Source organism: Echinops telfairi, unplaced genomic scaffold, assembly GCF_000313985.2.
Source record: "Echinops telfairi isolate 266 unplaced genomic scaffold, ASM31398v2 ScPeMD7_18;HRSCAF=68, whole genome shotgun sequence".
In the NCBI taxonomy this organism is placed as follows: domain Eukaryota; kingdom Metazoa; phylum Chordata; class Mammalia; order Afrosoricida; family Tenrecidae; genus Echinops; species Echinops telfairi.
Window position 1 is genome coordinate 89,099,393 of NW_022103915.1, and position 23,941 is coordinate 89,123,333.

The window sequence follows — 23,941 nt, forward strand, 5'->3', positions numbered from 1 at the left end:
GCGCAGCAGCCCCACAAGGGAAAGATGTGGCGGTCTGCTGTGGTCCAGGAGAAAGAGCACCGAGAGTCGGGGTCAACTGGATGGCAGTGGGTGCTACTGAATATGAAAGTTCCGCTGGAATAAGAAGTTGTTTTCACTCGCATACTCACTAGAATTGATAGTGTTAGCCCTTTGGTTTGAAGAAATTTCAAACTTAAAAAATGTCAAACATTTTTATGGATATTAGAATGTTTTGAAACTGGAAGTACTGAATAAGCATTCATCCAGAATGATGGCAGAAATTAATAAATAAATCAAGAAATCTTGCTGCTTACCCTGGATGCACTACTGGCTTATTCTTTGCCCTTGGGAAAAATCATCCCTCCCTTTTTACTAGGAGGGCGGAGTCCGGGTAAATGAGAGAATGTCTCCACAGTGGGTTAAATTTGATGCAATAAAAGCATTAACAGGCGTCATCATTAATCACCATTAAAATGTCAGAATGGAGATGGATTATGAAGAAAGTAAAAAGAAAATATACCTGAGAAAATGTAAAGGGATTTTATTTATATCAGATTTAATGTTTTTATCACATCTGCATATGGGCATAATGGACAGAATAAGGAAGAGGCAGTCATGCTCACACTAGTAACTTAAATTAACTCGGTCAGCACATAAAGAATGTTGACTCTTCACTGTGCTGAGACCTCCGCCCTCAAGCTTTAGGTAGGTTCCAAGGAAGGAAGCAGAATCACTCAAAAAAGGCAAAGAAAGAAAATGTAGACAACCCCTTTATAGCTCTCCAGATAGGCATTTAGCATTTGAAAAATGAAAACAAAAGAAAGCGGACTACATTGGAATAATTAGCTTTTTGAATTGTCATGCAGATCGGGTCTTCTAAAAGAGGGAAATATGTGTAGAGAAGGAATTAGTTAAAGACAGGGGAAGCAATTCTGTGCTGAGATTCTGTGTCTTTTTCAGACCATAAAGCACCTAATGGAAGCAGAGAAGGTGAAAGGATTCTGCCAGCTGGTTGTGGCAGCCAAGTTGAAAGAGGGCATTTCCCACCTCATCCAATCATGTGGCCTTGGGGGCATGAAGCACAACACAGTGGTGATGGGTTGGCCTAATGGCTGGCGCCAGAGTGAAGATGCTCGAGCATGGAAGACTTTTATTGGTACAGAGCATTTCTCACGCCTATTCTCAGGACCTAAATAAAGCACCATCACCTTGGCCCACTCCCAGCCTCCTAAAGTAGAGACTGCTATTACTGTTAGGTTATTGTTAGATGCTTTGAGTCTGTCCCAGCTCATAGCGACCCTGTGTACAACAGAATGAGACTCTTATGTTTGAGCTACTGTGTCACTCTAGCTCAGTGGGGGTCTTCCTCTCTTTCACTGGCCATCTACTTTACCAAGCAAGATAGCCTTTTCCAAGGACCGGCCCCTCCACATAACCATGTCCAAAGTATGTAAGACAAAGTCTCACCATCCTTGCTTCTAAAGAACACTCATTCATCTGGAAGTCCATGGTATGGTCAATATTCGCCAACGCCATAATTTAAATGCAACAATTCGATGCTATATCTTCCTTACTCATTGTCCAGCTTTCACTTGCATATAAAGCAGTGGGTCCCTGGGTTGCACGCAATGTTAACATGCTTGGGTGCTAACTAGAAGGGTGGCAGGTTGAGCCCACACAGAGAAAAGTATTGTGATCCTCCTGAAAAAGCAGCCGCTGAAAAGGCTACGGAGCACAGTTCTGGTCCAACAATCATGAAGTCACCCTAGGTTGGAATCATGTCAGTGACAACTGGTGGGGTTTGGGATATTTTCATATAATTATGAGCAATGCTAACCTGGCCCTACCCACTCCCACCAAGTCTTGCACTAGGGCTTCTCCCCTAAAATTGCCATGTTTTGATTTATTCTTGCCCATATTGACATGCTCACATTGAAAAGTTTGCCTACAGAAATCTGAACTCACATATCCTCCATAAGATTCCTTAGAAATTAACATAAACCATGACTGTCAGTCTAAAGTCTAAGTCTCTTGGCTATTTAGGGTGTTTTCAAAATCATCCATCCATGTGGTGTAACCCACACTACGAAGGATTTCTTATGCTGGAAGAAATCGGAACAGGGTTATCTTTTTTTCCTGACGTGGTGGGAGGGTTATCAGGAGCAACCAGAATATAAGGATCCTTCCTGGTGGTACAGCGGGTTAAGCATCTGTCTGCTCACTGGAAAGTTGGTAGCTCGAACTCACCAGCCATTCCACAGGAGGAAGATGAGACAGAATGTTTCCAAATAGCATTACAGCCTTGGGAACCTTATGGAATAGTTGTTTTCTCCCCTGTGTCTTCACTCTGAGTTGGAATAGCCTGATAGTAGTGTGTTCAGTTCTCAGAAGCAAGCCAACCGTGGGAATTTTCCCCTACTTATCCTGCTTCTCCCTTTTCCCCCCTCCCAGGCACAGTTCGAGTGACGACGGCTGCCCATCTTGCTCTGCTTGTGGCCAAGAACATCTCCTTCTTTCCCAGCAACGTGGAGCAGTTTTCCGAGGGCAACATTGATGTGTGGTGGATTGTGCATGATGGGGGCATGCTCATGCTGTTGCCGTTCCTACTCAAACAGCACAAGGTATTTTTAAGCAGCTTTTTAAAAAATGTGTTTCTTCCTTACCCCCTTTCCTGGTTCACCAAACAAACTGAAAGAGTTGAGACTTATTCTTGGCTCTGTGTGGTCCCAGTTTCAAACTTAAGAGAAACAGTTTTCTTTGTATTTGATATCTACCCATCTCCAAAAGAAAGCAAACTTACACAGTTTCCCAATGAGCCATTGGGAAAAACAGTAAACAGTATACACATCCTTGAAAAAAGTTAAAAAGACGTTAAGAGTCCCAAATACTGGAAATGTAAGAATATGTGTAATTAATGTGTGTTTGAATCACACGTAACTACAGTGTGTGTACTTTTATCACACATACACATATGCTCATCCTTTAGTAAGACTGATTAGACTGAGGTGCTAAATATTATAATCTGCATGGTGTCTGGATAAAAATCCACAGCCATCAGGTCTATCCCAACTCCCAGTGACCACACAGGACACAGTAGAACTGCTCCTTAGGGTTTCTGAGATGGTAACTCTTTACAGGAACACGTAGCCTCATCTGTCTCCTGCAGAGCATTTGGTGGATCTGAGCCTAATCCCCAGGACTCCTCATCTGGATAAGCTCCCCACTTGGAGAAAAATGCGGCAGTCTGCTGCTTCTGTAAAGATGTATATTCTTTGGGAGGGAAAAAAATTTATATATTTTTGAAACTATGGGGCAGTTCTACTTTGCCTTATAGGACAGCTATGAGTCAAAATTAACTCAATAGGCATAAAGCAGTGGTTCTCAACCTTCCTAAGCCATGACTCTTTAATGCAGTTCTTCATGTTGTGGTGACCCCTCAACCATAAAATTATTTTCATTGCAACTTCATAACTGTAGTTGTGCTACTGTTATGAATCGGGCGACCCCTGTGAAAGGGTCATTTGACACCCCCCACCCCCGCCAAAGGGGTCTTGACCCACAGGTTGAGAACCACTGGCTTAAAGTATCCCATACCATATTTTCTTTTGACCAGTTGTTGTGAAATTAAGGAACTCCTTAAAACACTACTTCAGTGGTTCTCAACCTTCCTACTGCCGCAACCCTTTCATACAGTTCCTCATGTGTGGTGACACCCCCACCCCCAACCATAAAATTATGTTCATTGCTACTTCATCAGTGTAATTTTGCTACTGTTATGATTCATAATGTAAATATCTGATATGCAGGATGTATTTTCATTGTTACAAATTGAACGTAATTAAAGCATAGTAATTAATCACAAAAAATATGTAATTGTGAAATATTTGTGTTTTCCAATGGTCTTAGGCGACCCCTGTGAAAGGGTCGTTCAACCCCAAAAGGGTTCATGACCCATAGGTTGAGAACTGCTGCTCAGCATAATGTGTTGCATATTTAGGCGTGTATTGTCCTCACACATACCCCCCCCATATATAATAAGTACAATGCCAGGAGTAAGTAGCATGGGACTATAGCAAGGGTGCTCTCAGCATGCTTCACACCGGTTTGAACTGGTTCAGTATGGATGATGCTCTGAAATTAGAACAAACCCTCTTTGTTAAATACGGATGTAGAGGGATGATAACTGAAACAGGAACATTACAGGTTGGAGCCCAGGAACAGGGGCTTTGAAGAGGTAGAATGAGCCTTTACAAGAGCCTGGCTGCACATTTGTGTCCTTGCCAGGACAGTGGAGAATGGCACACTTTCAAAGCAGCACAGGGGGACCCCCATCTCTGAGCCAGGCACCATTGTTTCCAACTCTGCCGATGGAGAGATTTGGATCCTTTGCAACATACATGCTGCCATTGTGTCCTAAGAGAAATGATGTTCCTAGCAGGCACCCACCTAGCACTTTCCCAGTCTGGTTCTCATCCCAGGTCTGTTCAATTGTCTCCTCCCAGTCTAACTGAACTGGGAAGAACCCGTTCAAAGCTCAGGTTCTAAGCTAGAATGCCTCATGCTCTAGAAAATCATTCTTTTTTGCCTTCTTGTATTTCATTGTCCATATATGTGTGGCACGCCCTCAGGTCTGGCGGAAGTGTAACATACGAATATTCACGGTCGCCCAGCTGGAGGACAACAGCATTCAGATGAAGAAGGACCTGGCCACCTTCCTCTACCACTTGCGCATTGAGGCCGAAGTGGAAGTGGTGGAGATGGTGAGAAACCCGCTTCGAGAGCCAAGAACGCGGATGCCCTGTGCCCGATTTCGTATTCCCAGCAGCTTTTTGGTTTGAGGGCTGTAGATTAGTCTCCTAGTTCCAGCAAAGCCATAGTATGTTGGCCTAGATGAGTAGAATGTGTCTCTGATGTGATGTATTTTTGTTTTGCTTTTTCTTTAACAGTCTTTATATTTCTTTTAAAGACTTTAAGCAGTTTTGTTAATGCATCAGTCCATGTGTAAAATCACCCCTGAACTCTTTTTTTTCTAACCTGATAGTATTAAAAACAAAATACAAACAGACCAGAGTTTCCAAGGAAACATATAATATGTAATCCCAAGATAAATAGTAAAGACTTTTGTAGCCTCTAGACGTTATCTATAACTCACACCAATGTACTTACATGGGTCAATACTTGAGTAAAATTAGGGGCGAAACTTACTCAGCTTTGTGTTCCCACTCTGGTCAAACTTAGTAGTGAGCTGACATGAGATGAATAGTTCATCTTTCTTCTCTGTGCTTGTTGCCTCCTCGGTGTGCTGTCTGTGGCAGCATGACAGTGACATATCAGCGTATACTTACGAGCGCACTCTGATGATGGAGCAGAGGTCCCAGATGCTGCGGCACATGCGGCTGTCCAAAACAGAGCGGGACAGAGAGGTGAGGCTTTGCTGCGCTGATCTATTCCTGGCCCTGTGAAGTGTGAATACTGTTGTATTTCTTTTTTAGCAAATGTTTTCCTTATTTCATCAGCTATTTTATGACCACCACCCATAGTCCCTTCCCCCTGCATGGTTTCAAACATGAAGCTGAGCCTGAGAGAAAATGTGATACAGAGTGTTAATTCTGTTGGACTTTCCCCAGGCACAACTGGTGAAAGACCGGAACTCGATGCTGCGATTGACCAGCATTGGCTCTGATGAGGATGAAGAGACAGAGACCTATCAGGAGAAGGTGCACATGACGTGGACAAAAGACAAGTACATGGCCTCCCGGGGGCAAAAGGCCAAGTCAATGGAAGGATTCCAAGACCTGCTTAACATGCGCCCGTGAGTTTTTCCACCTGTCACCGTATCCCATGATAAGACATCCTAGTTGGTGTCAGAGTTGTGACTGCAGGATATGCAGCAGGGTAGAATGTGCCCTTCCTTTTACTCTCAGGTCCAGACGCATCTCTGCATTGTTTATCTAACATGCCTGTTGGCACACAGGCTGGTCACGCGTCTTCCTCACCATAGAGTTCCTCCCCATAGTTCCGGATAAGAAATAGGAAATAGAGGTAGAATGAGAAAACACAGGATACTGATAATCATAAGGAGATACAATTACAAATGAAATATCTGGACAAGCAAGTCAAAAGAGTAATATATGCACAAGGTAGTCAAGCAGAAGTTAGAAGAAAAACATTTCTAAGTAATTTATAAGCTAGATACTTGGGAAATTAACAAAATTTTATTTTGCCTAAAGATATTTTTGATTCCTGCTACATATCAGAAGGCATCTAGCTATCTTTAGAGAAAAAAGACACTGCTAAAGTGTCTCATAGCCGTAAACAATTAGAATACGGGGGTGGGGGGTGGGGGGGCCACTGTAATGCTGTAAGAAAGGCTGCAAACGTGGTCTGAATAAAGGAACACAAAAATCTGCTTTTGAAAATGGAAACGTTACAGAAGATGATGCATTATCAACTGTGATAGGATAGTAATGGGAATATTCAGCGAACAATTTGGGTAACAGTTTTATGGGGATAAGTAACATCTACATGTAAATAATAGCGGTTTCTAACATTTATTAATGCTTAATTTGTACCAAGCTCCATATTAAGTATAGGACACATTTCATGTGATGTAAAAAATTGTATGGGGTATTGACTCTATCATTGTTATTTAACAAAAAACTGAGGCAGAAGTGCTATAATTTTCCCAGTTATTCACAAGGCAGGAACCCTGCGGCAGGACCAGCATTTTATTTGGGTGTATCTTGAGTCCAGGTGTCCCCCTCCAAGCCATTGCACCTTATGAGAACCCGGTGTTGTTTGGCCCAGCAACTTACATGGTTTCACAGCTTAAATATAAGGAGACCAAAGATGAGGCTAGAAGCGAGATAGGGACAGAATGAGAGTTTAGATTTGTTTTATTCTTTCAGTAATGTGTTCGTTACGCATTTTACTCAGGGAGGGTCAGATTTTACTAGCATGAGCTAGAATGTAAACGAAAACACGGTTTTCTTCATGGAGGAAGGCCAATTATATTTAAAACAATGAATAAACCTAGTCATCTGAGTTAAACTGCATTAGCTCTTATCTCCGGGAAAACACTAATAAACAGTTCACTGATAGGCTGACAATTTGCAGGCTAGACTTTAAGTAGCATCAGTAAGGTAGTATTGAGAGAAGGACTTCTTACAGTTCTGGGCAACTAAGCAGTTTGACAGCACAGACATGGGCATTACAGAAGTAGGAGTGAACCCTTGAGGGCTGAGGACATGTCCTATTGCACTGCTGAGTAAGAGAAGTTACGCACGTCCCACTACCATACGTTCAACAAACTTCTTAAAAATCACTTACATTAATCAGCTGATTTCTCAATTGCAAATTCAAATTTGCTTAGTTTTGGAGAGTAGAGTTTTAGGTGTCTGTGGAGGTGTTCATAATGTAGTTAGATACATATGTCCGAAATTCAGAAAGTTAACCCTAGACTTGGAAGTCATCACTGGATGCATGATAGTTGATCGTATGCTAGCAAGTGAGATTACTCAAACAGGACAGAACTAAAAGTTCAAGAGCAAAACTCCAGAAAACACCAGCATTTAAGGGGATAGGAAAAGGAAGTTGTGGAACTCTAGGTTGAATAGTTTAATTGAACATTCTTTTAGATTGATTAGCATTCAGTTGAGTGGGTCGCACCGTGTGACAACCTGAAAGAACAAGTGCACCTACAAGGCAGTATATTCTAAATGACGAGAGAATGGTACAGAAGGGTTTTGTTAGCGGTAACTGTGTAGATAATATGGAAACCAGAAGCTAAGGGAGTGATAGTTCCTTTTTGGAAGCTAAGAACCAAGGAACCCTGTTTTTGTTTGGTTTTTTTGGGGTATCGGTGAGGTTTTGTGGGTTTTTTAAAATCATTTTATTGGGGCCTCTTGCAACTGTTAATCACACTCCATATATACATCCATTGTGTCAAGTACATTTGTTGCCCTCATCATTCTCAAACATTTGCTTTCTACGTGAGCCCTTGGTATCAGCTACTCATTTTCCCCCCAAGGAAATCTCTTTTATAGAAATTAAGGTTGGGGATCGAATGCAGTGTCATAGAACTGCTCGTCTCCTGTGGCACTCAGAAGAATGGTGAAAATACAGAGTAGGGAAAGAGAAGGAGGGAACTGACCAGAAACAAACACAAGATTGTAAAGCTCTTTGTTAGGACTAGCCAAAACCAGCTACCCACATAGCCCTACTCAGCACCCCCTTGTAGACATTTCCCCCCAGGAAGCTCTCATAACATTGTAAGTGGGAGTAAAAGTGTTGATGTTTTGGTTGCAGCAGAACAAGACAAGGAAACAGAGAGTAATAGCTCAAGTGATGCATCATGGTGTCTCGACTGGACAGAACAATATGAACTTAGAAGGGGCGATTCACAGGGCTGGATGATGATGTGCGTGCCGTTGAGTCGCTTCCGAGCCCTTAACAACCCTGTGTGTAGAAGCACTGCTGTTATGCCATCTGCAGAGCTGCTGTTTGGGTTTAAAGCACCAACCTTGTGGTTAGCAGTCAGTCACAAACCACTTGTGCCAACCAGGCATGCTTCCTACTGCTACTCCATGTATACAGTATATTCAAATTACAATACTGTCCCATTGCTACCTTATTTACTCTTCACAACCGCCCTGCGGTAATGAGATTGTCTTAAGCCTGTTTGGGAATCTAACTGTTCTGAAGCTTAGATTATTTTACTACTTAGTCTCTTAAATGAATTATTGTTTAATGTTTTCTGTGAAAATGAAATGAAATCACATTAAGCATTTGAGACAGTAACTGGTGCTATGATGATGAAACTGCAAGTGACCTTCCTTTAGGGCTTTCAAGTAGACGTCCAGATCTGCAGGCCCCACAGCTCGGTCTCTTTCCATATTCTAGCCAACGACTTCACTTTTCCTTCCACTCAGCTTCCTCCTCAGAGAAGGGCAGCACTCGAGCTTGGAGTCGATATAAAGGAGGGACCCTTTAGTATTGGCCCATCCGTTGTCCATTCTTCCTTACCACTTAGAGGAAGGAAAAAGGGGGGAAATAAGGTCATTAAATAACAGCCATTACAGCTCCAGGTATCCTCTAGATATGTCAGAAGCTTGGAAGTCTAGTTTTTGTGATTTGGCCCCATCTCTTCATACTGATGCATTGCATTTGGTTAAATCTGCTGCACAAGACCCCTTTAAAGTGTTGGAAAGTAAGGGTGTTACATTGAGAACTAAGGTGTGCCTAAGCCAACCTACGTTATGTCTAATCATGTCACATGCATGTGAAAGTTGAACATTGAATAAGGAAGACCGAAGAAGAATCAGTACATTTGAATTACGGTGCTGGGAAGAATATTGAAAGTACGTACCGTGGATTGCCAGATGTTCCTTAGAAGCCAAGGATGGCGAGACTTCATCTTGCCTACTTTGCATAGGCTTTCAGGAGCGACCAGTTTCTAGAGACGCTTTGGTGAAGTAGAAGGGTAGTGGGAAAGAGGCAAGCCCTCGGCAAGATGGACTGTGAGCATGGCGCAGGATCGGGCGGTGTTTCTTTCCATCGTACACAGGTCACCGAATCAGAACTGCCTTGACGGCCCTCACAACATTCATGCTGAAAATCCTACATAAACCTAATGTTGAAATCCACAATTCCTCAACTCACTCCTGATTTTAGTGGGGTCAAATAATGTAAATAAGGACAATTTTAGTTTATTTCCAAAATGTTCTTTTAAGAAAGGAGCTTGAAAAAAACAATTCTGTATGTTAATCAAAGAAGTAACGCAGGTTTTTTTGGTTGACTGTATGGCTGGTTTTTCTCTTTGATTGTACACCACTTTTGTTTCTTTCCCCCCAGGGACCAGTCCAATGTGAGGAGGATGCATACAGCAGTCAAGCTTAATGAGGTTATAGTGAACAAGTCCCATGACGCAAAACTGGTCTTGTTGAATATGCCTGGACCACCCAGGAATCCTGAGGGGGATGAAAACTGTATCCTTTCTCCGAATGGAGTTGCCAGTAGGGAAAGACCCCTCAGCTTATTTTGCCTTTTTGAAGATGCGACAACCAGACAACCATAAAAAAAAAGCTCTTGATGATTTCAAGTCCCCTTGGGTTGAGGAGGGCAAGCTGCTTAAAGTCCTAGGCAAGAATTCTTAGAAGGTAGTGAAATGTATCTATTCTTGGGGAGTTTAGGGTTAATACATTTTCTGCCAACCTGAAGACTTTGTAGGTGATGTATTTGCAAGGCAGCATCTAGTATTCAGTGGACAGAACCCTTTCTGACAGTCCTAGAGAGAGATTACCCACTTCTTCTCTCCTGACCAGGCTCTCCCCTCGTTGCAAAGCCTCTTTTGTACAGGACAGGGACAGTTGTACACTAGCCTGCAGGGTCACTATGAATTGGAAGTGACCCGATGCCAGTGAGGAATCCTATAAGCTGCCTTATTGAGGCTTTTTATATATAATCTTGTCTAACCCTTTTATGTAAAATAACACATTACTTGAGTGTTATACACACTGAGTATCCCCATTTAAAAAATAACATTTAGGCTAACAAATGGAAAATAGTGTCTTGTATTATAAATGTAGAGGGTCTGGATCCCTGGATTTTTTTCCAGGGCTAAATTGAATTCACAGTTAAGGCTATTTTACTTCTGAACATAGAATAATGAAGACAGGTATGTCAGTTTTGCAGCTCGGATCTGATCAATTCAGATTTCCACAATAACAGGTTATAAAATAGACTCTTACTCTGCCTTTGTCTCCTTGACAAGTTGTGAAGACATGGAGTTCCTAGAAGTGCTCACCGAGGGACTTGAACGAGTCCTCCTGGTCCGGGGTGGTGGCAGTGAAGTGATCACCATTTACTCATAGTCTGCTTCGGAATGACTCTGCTTGGCCTCCACCATACACGAAGACTTCCCTCGACCCTGGGAGCACCAGCCCTCTATTACCACTCCCGTTCAACTAGAAATGTATATTCCATATACATCACACCAAACCATGAATGAGCTGGGCCTTTTACTTGTTCAGGATGGTACAAATGGATCAGCTTTTTGCTCCTGGATCATATAATGCTGTCTTTATAGAAGAAAATGTCCCGTGAACATCAGAGCAATGATCAAATCTTAGAAGCCATGCTTTGTACCAGTGAACATAAAGTTAGCATTAGCAAGCTAAGCCAGTAAACTGAATTGCCCAAAGTGATGCTAGATATTCACTTGAGGATAGAAAGGAACCATCCAACATTAAAATGAGTCTCAGAAGTCCTGGTTGAACAATAGCCCCCTTGGGCTAGCAGTCAGACACAGGCTTATCTTAAGCATGCATGGCCAAGTAGATGGGAACCTAATACCCTTGTGGGGCACAACCTTTAGCAAGTCAAATGGAAATCTTTATAGGCTCATGTGCTTTTCATGTATCCGTTGCTCTCTAGGAATCAGTTTTCGCTTAGGGCCCTAATGTATAAAAGCTGAAGCCTGGCTGCAGCCTCAGCTTCCTGCAGCACGAGCCCTCCATGATGCCAGATCCCAGGGTATATACTGTGCCGATGTGCACTTCAGTTGTCTCTTTCTCCAACTCAGAAAACCTATTCTATAGTTGTAACATGGCTAATGTTTTACTGCTAATTGCTTTTGAAAAAAGTAAATAATTCTTCAGAGACTTCAGATGGTTGAGGTAAAGGAACCCCAAAGTAGCTCTTTAACACTTATTAAAATACAGCCTATGGTTATGTGACAGGGATAAAACAAAGGCTGTTATCTAAGAAATACAACTCCTGATGAACATTGACTAATAGGTTCCCCTCTTGTCTGTCATGTCCTCTAGTTCAGTAATAAGCATCGGTCAGAAAAACCAGAGGCACACACACCAGGAAGACTGGCCCGGATCGTGCCCTAAAAGGTCTGGACTATCTTGTCAAGGGGGAATCCAGCAACGGACCTGCAGTTATAGAGCCATACTCATGTACCTGTAGTGCCAGAGTTTCCGAGCTGCTACTCTCTAGTTCTGTTGCTAAAGTGAAATATGAATTGGCATTGGCCTAGTTGAAGAAACTTCTTTCACTAAAAGCCTGGGTGTCGTCTCCAAGGCTAGTGAAAAGTTGAGGTGTTCAACTATGTGCCTCGGACATGAGCATTTCCCTCTTGCTTTGAATTGTATTCTTCATTCTGACTGCAGCAACTTGGCTCTGAGCTGAGGTTATCCAAGCCTGCTACTTCCGTTTTGTTCCAGAAAGCTCTAAATGTGCCAAGGAAATACTTCTGCAAGCTTAGCTGCCCCTCATCCACCCCTAGCTAATAAAACACTCATTAAAAGTCCTGACTCCCAAGCATAGGACACTTTTACCTGTCTGGCTGAGCAATAATTTCAGATGTGTACTGAAATCTTTATTTCAAATGATAGGTATTTGGGAAAAATGTATTCTTGCCACACTTGTGGCTGTTTTAAAGTTTCGCTTTGTTGTTACCGCCACTCTTTGATTAGCCAGCAGGATATGGAGCAAGTTACTTAGGTGCCAGGAGATTGTTCACTTGACCATTAGAAACAGGAAAATCCTTCAACAGACCTGAAGAAATTGGGTCATTTTGATTTGTTCACTTTGTTCTCCCAACATCTAAGCCCACTTCGGAACTTTTTCTCCTTCTGCAGGAGGGTAGTAGTACTGTTTACAAGTCTCACTGCAACACTCCGTTGTTGAGTACAGCTAAATCCAGCATGGATACTAGGTCTTGAAGGTCAGTCTGCCAAGAGTTTCCTTGCATTCACACACACACCTGGCCAAAGTGCTATGGTTATTCGCCCCACCCACGACAAAACTGGTCCCACTAGGTGACTTTTAGAGGAACTCATCATCAAAACTTTGTAAGAATCTTTTAAAAAGGTATAAGGGATTCTGTGGTTATTAATGCAAGTGGCCATTACAGCAATAAGTCATTGGGTTATGAATGTCCAACTTAAGACTTGCCCATTGATATTATGTAAATGGGCCTAGTTTGGAACTGATTAAACAAGGCCCTGTTCACCACCAGACATCACAGTCACCTTCACCTGCAGCTTTTTAAGTCACTGACAAGGCCAAACCACCTCTGCCCGTTTCGACTTGCCTACAAATTTGACTTAGACACAGGTAGGAACTTACCTTGTTTGTAACTAGGGAACTGCCTGTACTCTACTTCAATCCCTAAAAACACAAAATCATTGTTACATGAAAGAATGGTTATCAGGCCAGGCTTATATTCATATCTTGTCTACAGCATTTCATGTCTTTGTGTTGTTTGTCTGCACAGTGTCTTGTCTGAATCACTGCACATAAAGCAATACTGAAAACTTGGTAAGAAAATGCACCTTAGGGGAAAGGGGCTTTGTATTTCAAGAGGGAAGAGAAAGACCTCCTGCCTATCACATAAGACCAGTCAGCTTTTGAAGCATGATTTCACCAGGACAGGCCATACCTTTAAATGCCTGCGATTCCTGCGGCCCCACGAACCCCACCAATCCTCATTTCCCCAAACATATTAAACAGTCATTACTGTGGGTACTAAATGTAGTAACTACACCGAGTCTGTGCTCCTTTGTCCAGTTTTTCCTTTCATCATGTATATATAGTCTGAATCCAGCATCAGTTTCTCCCATCTTCCACTAGTGTCTCCAGCAGAAATGTTATGTTCCATCTTGTGTTAAATATAAGTGATATATTAAGCAAAATAGATTTATGGGAAACGTGCAACTTTTTTTGTTCGGACATTTAATTTATTGAGAGGAAATGCTGCTGTGATTGATTTAGCAGCAACTGTTCTTTTCTTTACAGAGTTATAGTTTTATTTGTTGTTTTGCTCTGTACTGGAAACATAAATAAAGTTTTCTACATTATTTTCAGTCAAGTGTTATGGTATAGTTTCTGTGCGTTTGTATGGAAATTGTCCTTTTACTTTTCAGCATGTGGTAATTTTTAAGGTAAGTAAAAGGAGAAACAAAAATGTATGTAAAATGAGATCCCAATCTTTAAGGTGCCAAGTGCTTCATTCTCGGGTTCACAAAAGGAGTCCTCCACCACTGAACTCCATTCTCTGAAACAAGAAAAATAGGTGTGAGTAGTGCAAGAGTGTTGAAATAACTCCGAGAATCCATCATGTAATATTATTCCTAAAATAAGACAACTTCCAAATTCCTAACAGCTCGTACTTAAGACCCGATCTCTAATACCAACTAGATCTCCCCCACCATCAAATAGTCCAGCTGACCCAAAGTGAACTTTCTTTTGCCTTACCTCAGGGGGCTCAATGAAGGCTAGCCAATCTGACGCATGCGTAGGCAACAGTCCCATGGACTGGCACTTGTAAACAGCCAATGCCAAGCCCATGAGGTTCCCAATAAGATAAACCAAACCCTGAAGAAACTTCTGGCTTGAACTTTCCAGCATCTTGAAAGCTGTTGAAATAAAAGGTGTCAAAACGTTTGCCCCCAATAGGAATCAAGCTAACCATTAGGAGTCCTGGTGGCAAAGTGGTTAAGTGCACTTGGCTGTCAACTGAAGGGTCAGAAGTTCAAACCCACAGCCACTCGGTGAGAGAAAGATGGAGTGATCGGTTTCTGGAAAGAGTTACACCCTGTGCGAGTGAATAAATGAAACTGGTGGGGGGGGGGGTTTGGTAACCATCTATAAATATAACCAAACTAATAAGGTAGCAAACGGGACAAGTAGAAGCAAATGAAACCACGTTAAGTGCGTTTCCTCTCCATGTCACCACCATTTCCACACCCCTGCACACCATCCCCTGCAAACTGGCAAGAGCTAGGTCAGAGTTCTAATCAGGATTTGCCGAAGAATCTGCCTTTAAATCTTGAAACTTGGGAAGGGTTCTTATTTCAAGAATACTTACTCGCGGAAATGGCCATAAGTGCCTGAATCGGTCGCCAGGCCATCATACACACCATCATAGTCGGAAAGATTGAGATAGTGTTGCCAGCCATGTACATGATGAAGAGGTTCATGGGAATCTGTTTGAGGGGACCCAGGGCGATATCCCAGCAGCGCTGAAACAAAAAACAACAAAAAATGTTTAATTTTATTGGGAGCTCTGACAGGTAATTGTAACATTCCATAATTCAATTAGATCAACCATAATTGTATAATTGCTACCACAATCGGTTTCCGAAACATTCTTTCTTCTTGAACTCTGATATCAGCTCCCTTTTATCTCCTCCTGTGCGCCCCTGCAGGAACCCTTATTATTTTTGGCCGTAGTATCTTTCCCCACCATTATATCCATTTACCTACAGTTCTGTTATCCACTCCCCTCGAGTGGGGTTATACGGTTGTCCTTGCTATCAGCCTCCCCTCCCCACCCCTTCCCATCTCCTCAGGGAATCATTATTCCTGTTACTGTTTCTGAAGGGTAAGCTATCTTGGCTTTCATGCATCAAACAATCTTAAGTATACAAATGAACATACGCAGGTATAGCAAGAATAATAATGTAAAACAAAGACCTTAATGGCAAGGGAAGGAAATACTCAAGAACTAGAGGAGAGTGTTCCATCTGTTAGAGCGCACACTGGATTTATCATCTCTTGTGTGTGGCCCTTCTGTGAGGGACTGCCCAATTATTTTACAGGTGGATCTTGGGTCTCCACTTTGTTCACGCTCTTTCCCATCAATTTGATTGCTTGTTTTTGAATTTCTGATAACTATTAATCCTGTCAACACCTCATGAGCACATAGGTTGGTGTACTTCTTCCAGGTAGGCTTTGTTGCTTCCCTGCTATATAGGTGCTGCTTATTTAACTCCAAGCCATTAAGACCCCAGACGCCGTATCTGACTCCTTTAGCTTTCTTCACATTTTCTTAGACACCCATTTTGTCTTCAGCAGATCAGGAAAGTGAGTTTCGTAGAATGCCACATTATTAGAACAAATGGTTTTTGTACTGAGGTCAGATTTAGGTGGAGGCCCAGAGTCATCTGCTTACTTCTTGTATTTACATGTGTGTGTATATATATATATATATACACAGAACTTATTTTACTAAAGCTCATAAAGTTAAAAGAGTGTTGCTTAACTGAAGTGACCTGCCGAAAGTTTCTTCGGTTCAATCATGACTACACTGAATATGAAATATATTGAATAATAGGTTGACTCAAGAGCAAAATAGTTCATCTAGAAGGCAGGGTGGCAGCTCCAATCCTTGATGCTAACAATAATATACATATATTATATATATATATATATATACGTGTATATATATGTATATATATACATATATATATACACACACACAGACACACCTAGTTATATATTTACATATATACATACTTTATATAGAGATAATTTTTACTTTTTTCTTTCCTCCTGCCTCACTATCATGTTTATGCCTTCTTCGCCTCTCAGTAATTCCTCTTAGATACACTTCAATTGATCAAGCACTACCAGGAACACTACACCCTCCTTTCAATTTTAGAACTCTTGCCTTTCCCCCTACCTTCTCTTCTCCCATGCCCACCCCACCCGTCTTTCTTGTCGCTGTCTCCTTGGGATGAATTATCCTGCCTATCTTATATAGACATCAAATTTTTTTTAAAAAGAGAAAGACCATACAAATAGTTCCAGGTCTAACTGGTATCCTGACCAGAGTAAATGAATCTCTCTCTGTTAAGTAGCAAGCAGGACCTGTTATAATCCATGGGCCCGATCCCCTTTTCTTTCAGTTTCATCAAAACTTTTTTTTGGGGGGAGACAAAACTTTTAATCTCTGGTCACCACCCTCAGGTCCCATACTCATTGTACCAATAATGGTAAAATTTAAAACAATCCAAATTCCCTGTTTCTGAGCAAGTTTGCACCTGCAATTCTACCACCACCTCTTTCCTCCATGTTGCTGCAAGAAAACTCTCCTAGGAAACATTTGACATCTTCACCATCTGTTGGGTTTTCTGAAGGCTTTCCAGATGTCATTCCTTCACTCCATGATTGTGACTAAAAGAAAGATTGCCTGATACTTTTGTATCTACAATGAAAAAATAAATCCACAATCGTAGTGGGAGTTAAGAACCGCAATCAATAGAACAAGTAAACAGACGGCACATCTGGAACACCACACAACAACTCCGAATTCTTATTCAAATAAACATTTCCAGAAACTTAACCATTTGCTGAACCATGGAAAAGGGGTTAATATAACTAAGATTACACAAAGAATTCAAAGTATACAACGCGTGTGCTTTGACTAAAACAGCTAAGCGAGAAATTAAAAACAACTAGAAAACCTATTTGAGAACATGTAGTCTAGAAGTAAAAAACTATTCATTGAAAATATAAGTTTTATATTATTAAAAAATACTATACATTAAAACTTATGGGACACGGAGTTGCGCTGAGAAATTTAAAACTTTAAGTCCATAGTCAAAAAACAAACCCATGTGCATCAAATTGATTCTGACTCATAGCAGCCCTCACATGATTTCTGTGACTTACCTTCATGGGAACCCACAGCCTCAGCCTTCTTGAGGATCGACTGGCTGGTGGGTTTGAACTACTGACCTTGTGGTTATCAACCCACTACCTAACCCACAGCACCACCAGAGTTCCTTAAAATATATAATGGATGGCTAAAAATTATCCATCTCAAAACCATACTCACTGCCATCAAGTCAATTCTGACTCCGCAACCTTAGGACAGAGCAGAACTACCCCTCTGTCTTTCCCAAGCAGTGAGTCTGTATGGGAGTTGAGAGCCTCATCTTTCTCCTACAGAGCAACTGGTGGTTTCAAACTGCTGACCTTGCAGTTAGCAATCCAATGCATAACCCACCACACTATCAGGGCTCCCCTTAAGAAGCTAGAGAAATAAGACATTAAACTTAAGAAAATAGAAATAAAGCTAAGAGAAGTTAATGGAAACAGAAAATGCTCTATTTTGTTTTTTAAGATTACTAAAATCTATTCTGGTGAGCCTGATGATGGACAGAAGACACACATACTCAACATCAGGAATGAAAAGGACACGCCAACAGAGCCTCAGATGATTGCAGTGATCATTCTATGTACAACTTCACATCGGCACGTGTGAAAATAGAGGAAATGTATAAATTGATAGCAGTATAAAGGTAACATACTGAAACTGTGCAAGGATTGGGAACATGTAACCTACACACTCCCAGAGAATAAAAGAAGGGAGAAACATTCCACACATTTTCTAGCACCTCATAAATACCGAAAGGACATTATGGGAAAGGAAAGGTGGAGGCTAATATCAGACATGAGCCTCGATGCAATGATTTTGCATTGCGAAATTTAGCTGTATGAAAATAATATACCAACTACCCATTGAGTTTATTTACCACATTAAAATAAGTTGCCAAATTTATAAAGGATATACCCCCCTTATTTGTCATTGACAGATCTTTTACATGGTAATGTGTTTTTCAGTTTTATTGGCACATAATCCACATCACACAATTCAATCATTCAATCCTGTCAAGAAGAATTGTATAATTACCACAATCAACTTCAGAACATCCCCCCTTCAGCCCCCCTCCCCCACAATGACTAAATCACCTTTTAAATGAGCTGGTAATCGCATTCAGTTCTAGTGCACCCTTCCCCCTCCCATCTTCACTGTTTATACCTGAAATCCCCTCACCCCCCCCTTCTCCCCCGCTACCCACCCTAAATCCCCCTACAAATCCTTGCATCAGTTTTTTTTAATTAATCATTTTATTGGGGGTCTCATAAATCGTATGGCAAACCATTATTCAATTGTATTAAGCACACTTGTATATATGTTGCCATCAATATTTCCAAAACATCTTCTTTCCACTTGAGCCCTTGGTATCAGCTCCTCTTTTTTCCCTTCCCTTTGCATCAGTTATTAACACTATGCATCTACTCCTGTGCTCCATAAACTGTTAAACCCAATGGAAACAAGAGAGAACAAAACCAAAATGAAGTGGTAAGGACAAAACAATAGCAATATAAAGATAAAAGTACAATGAGCAGGAAAGAAAAGACCTCCATCGATATCCAAATATCAAGCAAGAGATCCTTACACCTAGAACAAATTTAGGTTGGGTCTAGAGGGAGGTCAACTGGTCAAGTATCAAGTTTTATCCAGCCTAATCAGGATTACAAAGATCTATGTTTCATAGTAACGCTGTTCCATACCTTTGCATATGGATCTGCCAGCAGCTTATCCTGACTAGATACACTGAAGATGCATTTTGGGTTCCCATTGTCGTCTGGGAGTTTAAATTTCAAACCAACTGAACAATTCTTCAAAAAGATATTTTAAGATTATCATGTAATTTTAATAATTTTCCATCATATACTACAGCTTAATATACCAAGATGAAAAATCATAGGATAACACTATGAAAATGGCCTTCACTTCCATGTAAAAACTCCATGGACTCTATGAAAGAAAGATTTAATAGCAGCAATAAAAAGAACAAGCTAGAAAGGGAAAGAAGGTAGCAGGTACTTTTCCAGGCACTTGGGATACACCAGCGAACAAAAGACCAAAGACCCCGCCTGTGGGGTGCTTACAAGAGTGAGAAGCCAGGCAAAGTATGTCGTAAAGACTGAAAGCTACGGAGACATCAGGTGAGTCTAGTCCCTAACGGAAGGCACAATGTGGAGGATGCAGTAAAAAAGAGGAAGGTCCTAGATGAGTGGACTGACACAACGGCCCCAACAGTGGGCTCAAACAAGAACAACTGTGAGGATGACACAGGGCCGGGCAGGGGCGGTATTGCTTTCTGTTGTCTATAGGGTTGCTATGAGTTGGAACCGACTGGGCGGCACCTAACAGCAATGTGGAGGCATGTAAGTAGAGAGTCCGGATAGGGAGTGCCATGAGGAAGGCACAACTCACATAGGAGAATCCTAGAGGAACGAAGGAGCAAATCATACAAGGCACCTGTTCTTTCAAAAAACAGGGAGGACAAATACAAAATCCCTGAGATGGAAGGTGGTTTGGCATCTTAAGGAGCAGCAAGGGGGGCTGTTGTTTGAGCTTATCATGAAGTTATATAGAATACTATAGATGCTCAGCGAAATGTCTTAAAAGGATCACTCTAGCTGTTGTGCTGGGAAGCTGAAGGAGAAGGAATGAGACCACCTAAATTTACACACCATCTCACAAATAGAATTGATGGATTGAACTCCAATAACAAGATTAGACAAATTCTGGGATGATATCAAGGACATCATAAAGAAGAAAAGCAAAAAAAGCCATTTAAAAGGAAGAAGAGACCACTATAGATATCAGAAGACACTCTGAAAGTTGCTCGAGTACAGAAGAAATGCTGAAGTAAAGAGCTGAAAGGAAGATTTTAAAGGGTGGCCCAAGAAGACAAAGTATAATAATGAAATGTGTAAAGATCTGGAATTAGAAAACCAAAAGGAAGAAAGCACTCATCATTTCTGTAACTGCAAGAACTGAAGAATTTCAAGCCTTGAGTTGTAACATTGAAGGATTATGACCCCTGGTGGCACAGTGGATTAAGTACGGGGCTGCTAACTGCAAGGTCAGTGGTTCATACCCACAAGATGCTCCATAGGAGAAAGATGGAGGCTTTCCACTTCTGTAAAGATTTAGTCTCAGAAACCTGGTGAGGCAGTTCTACTCTACTGGGATAGGGTAGCCTTGAGTCAGATTCCACTGCAGCAGTGGGTTTGGGTTATGGGCAAAATGTTGAACAAAGAAGGTAGAATTATGCAAAGATAGAAGGGGCACAAATAAGAACTGTACCCACCTAAGGGAGGAGTCAACTAAGTCCACATGGAAGAAGCACACCAGCTTGAGTGATCCAAAGACAATAACAAAATTCAATTATGACAAAGGGAAAACTATCAGAGCGTAAATTGCAAACACCCAATTTATAGAAGGCTATGGAGGGCAGTGGGAACCCAAAACCCATCTGCAGAATGTCTAGTCAGATTAAGCTGCTGGCAGATCCCCTCTAGCCACAGGCAAGGGTCTTGAACAGCTTTACTGTCAAAAAGAGATAATAATAATCATGATTATACTGTATTGAGCTTGATACTTGGTCAGTTGACCTCCCTCTTGACCCAACCTGAAATTCTTCTAGGTGTTAAGTATTTCTTGGTTTTTCCATGACAAAAATTTCTTACCTGGCCTTTTAAATATCAACGGTGATCTTTTCTTTCTTTTTCATCTTTTTTTTCTTAATCACTATTTGTATTTTTATCTTTGTATTATTATTATTTTATCCTTACAACTCTCCCACCCCAGTTTTTTATTGTTTCTGTTTGGTTTTCCAGTTTGTGAAGCACAGGGGTACATACATAAGAGCTAAGAACTGATGCAAGGGTTTTTAGGGGAGGTAACGGAGGGGGGTGGGATATAGGGAGGATGAGGGGTTTGGGGGAGCAAACAATTTATAAGGGAGGGGGAAGGGAACACTAGAACTGATGGTGATTACATTGGTAAATCATTTTAAAAGTGATTTAATCAGGGAGGAAAAAAAGTGCTATAAAATTGATTGTGGTTGTACAACTAAACTCTTTGTGATATGACTGAACTACTGAATTGTACGGTATGTGAATCAAGTGCCAATAAAACCATTAAAATGTTTTAAAGAAGCAAAAAAGGACATTTAGCTATATTTTATTGACTGTACAAAAGTATTCCATTGTGTGAATCATAACCAATTACATATAACATCGCAAAAAATGTAAATTCCAGAACACTTAATGCACTCATTTGGAACCTATGTATAAACCAGGAGGCAGTCATGCAAGCAAAACAAGTGACACTGCATGGTTTAAAACTAGGAAAGGTGTGCACCAGAGTTGTATCCTTTCACTATACAGTACTCCTTCTATCTGAATCTGCAAAACAGAACTATATGATGAATAATACAACCTCACCAATGGAAGAAATCTCATTAATAACCTGTGATATGGAAATTATATAACTGCCATTGCTGAAAAAGGACTTGAAGCACTACTCATGAAGGTTTCAGTATAAATTACAACTCAGTGTAAAGAAAACAAAATCTCCCATGACTGGCCTAATAAGCAGCATCAAGATAAATAGAGAAAAGTTTGAAAGTGGCAAGGATCTCATTTTACTTGGATCCACATTTAATTCATGCAAACAGCAGTCAAGAAAACAAACAGCATATTGCATTGGGCAAAACTACTGCGTAAGACCCCTTTACAGTTTTTTTTTTTTAGTTTATTTAATTTATTTATTTTTAATTTAATAATCATTTTATTAGGTGCTCATACAACTCATCACAATCTGTACATACATCATTTGTGTCCAGCACATTAGTACATATGTTGACTTCATCATTCTCACAACACCCGTTCCACTTGAGCCCTTGGTGTCAGCTCATTTCCCCCCCTCCTCGCTGCCTCCTCCCCATAATTTATAAATCATTATTTTATCATATCTTACCCCATCCAACGTCTCCCTCACCCACTTCTCCGCTGTCCGTCCCCCAGGGAGGAGGCCATATGTAGACCTTGTCATCTGTTCCCCCTTTCTCCTCTATTTTATTTATTTTTTAATAGTTTTATTAGGGGCTCATACAACTCTTATCACAATCCATACATACATCAATTGTGTAAAGCACATTTGTACATTCATTGCCCTCATCATTCTCAAAACATTTGCTCTCCACGTAAGCCCCTGGCCCCTTTACAGTTTCAAAAAGCAAAGATAACACTTTGAAGACTGAAAGTGCACCTGACCCACGCCAGAGTAGTTTCAATGACCTCATATGCATGTGTAAGCTGGGCAATGAATAAGGGAGAATGAAGAATTGATGTCTTTAGATTACAGTGCTGGTGAAGCAATAATGAATATACCATGAACTGCCGGCCATAAGAGCGAATAAATCTGTCTTAGAAGGAGTACTGCCAGCCTTATCCTTAGGAAAGAGGATGGCAAGACATCTCACATACTTTGGGCAAGTTATCAGGAGGGATTGGTTTCCGGAGGAGGTACCAAGCAGAGGGCCAGTGAAAAGGATGAAGACCCTCCACAAGATGAACTGACGCTACAGTGGGCTCGATCATAGAAACGACTGAGTTGGAACTAACCTGAGACCATATAACAACACAGTAAGGCGTCCCTACGCTGCGTGGAAGAAGAGGGTGGGTTTCTAGGTCGGGGCTGGCTCATCTACACGTCTGTACCTTCTCTACCAGGATCCGGTCTGTCTCTTGCACGCTGGTGTCGGGCACTTGCTTGTCCAAGTAACCAACTGGGTACAGGGAGTCTCCCTGGCCACTGCCCCGGTCACTTCGGCCCCTAAGAAACCAAACCAAGAAACTTAAGGCTGAAGCCTTCCACGATTCATTTCCCATATTTCTTGCTCTACCAATAAGGTACAGGGATCCTCAGATGCACCCACTCAAATCAGACCAAGCACTCTAGTGAGTTCAACAGTCCATTGCCTATTGGGAGAGCGGAAATCAGCGTCTCTGGGGCATGGAAACATGCACCGCAATACAGCTGTTACCTCCCCGGGGTGGGTGGTGGTGGTGTGGTGTGTGTGTGTGTGTGTGTGCTGTGTGTGTCCCACCCATCCTTTCACAGCGCTGGGCGTGAGGTCCCATTGCTACAGAGTGAGCACACCGATGTCAGCAGCGCTGACCGGGCTCCTCACCTGCTGCTTCCTCCAGGCCCGCTTAGCTCGATGGCCCACTTGAAGCGCCGGCCTCTGTTGGCCACCAGCCCCCCCTGGGTCGTCATGACAATCGCCTCGTCCCAAAGCCGCCAAGCCGCTTCAAAGGGACTCGCTGACCGCAAAACTCGCTACAGCCCGCAATTTCTTCGCCTCCCTTTACGAGCGCAGTTCCGGCGCACGACCACATGCGTCACTTCCGGTCGGGAAGTTGCCTAAGCCGGCCCAACACTTGCGGCTTTTGGGTTTTTTTTAAATGACTTGTAGTTTTAAAAACAGGAAGGTAA

General features: G+C 41.7%; 2 protein-coding genes across 7 annotated transcripts in view; one reads left to right on the top strand and one right to left on the bottom strand.

The window, feature by feature from the left end:
• The window catches only part of SLC12A6 (solute carrier family 12 member 6), a 103,248-nt gene extending 89,374 nt beyond the window's left edge, over window positions 1-13,874 (top strand). For all 5 annotated transcript variants that reach the window (XM_004712669.3, XM_004712670.3, XM_004712671.4 and 2 more), the window contains 7 exons: window positions 961-1,156; window positions 2,452-2,621; window positions 4,629-4,760; window positions 5,316-5,423; window positions 5,628-5,812; window positions 9,853-9,986; window positions 10,780-13,874. In XM_004712669.3, coding sequence (XP_004712726.1) covers window positions 961-1,156; window positions 2,452-2,621; window positions 4,629-4,760; window positions 5,316-5,423; window positions 5,628-5,812; window positions 9,853-9,986; window positions 10,780-10,871 — 1,017 coding nt within the window. In that variant the 3' untranslated portion in view covers window positions 10,872-13,874. The remainder of the gene's footprint in view (window positions 1-960; window positions 1,157-2,451; window positions 2,622-4,628; window positions 4,761-5,315; window positions 5,424-5,627; window positions 5,813-9,852; window positions 9,987-10,779) is intronic.
• EMC4 (ER membrane protein complex subunit 4) lies at window positions 13,702-23,819 on the bottom strand. Of its 2 annotated transcripts, XM_004712673.3 has the most exons (5): window positions 23,637-23,819; window positions 23,164-23,278; window positions 14,879-15,032; window positions 14,266-14,426; window positions 13,702-14,065 (listed from the first exon to the last, which is right to left on the bottom strand). In XM_004712673.3, exons 1-5 carry the CDS (start codon window positions 23,720-23,722, stop codon window positions 14,030-14,032), a joined length of 552 nt encoding a protein of 183 aa, XP_004712730.1. In that variant the 5' UTR covers window positions 23,723-23,819; the 3' UTR covers window positions 13,702-14,029. The 2 variants fall into 2 exon arrangements, with proteins under 2 accessions (XP_004712730.1, XP_045143819.1); XM_045287884.1 differs by lacking the exon at window positions 23,164-23,278 and having other exon boundaries at window positions 23,637-23,714.
• Between the last annotated feature and the right edge of the window lie 122 nt (window positions 23,820-23,941).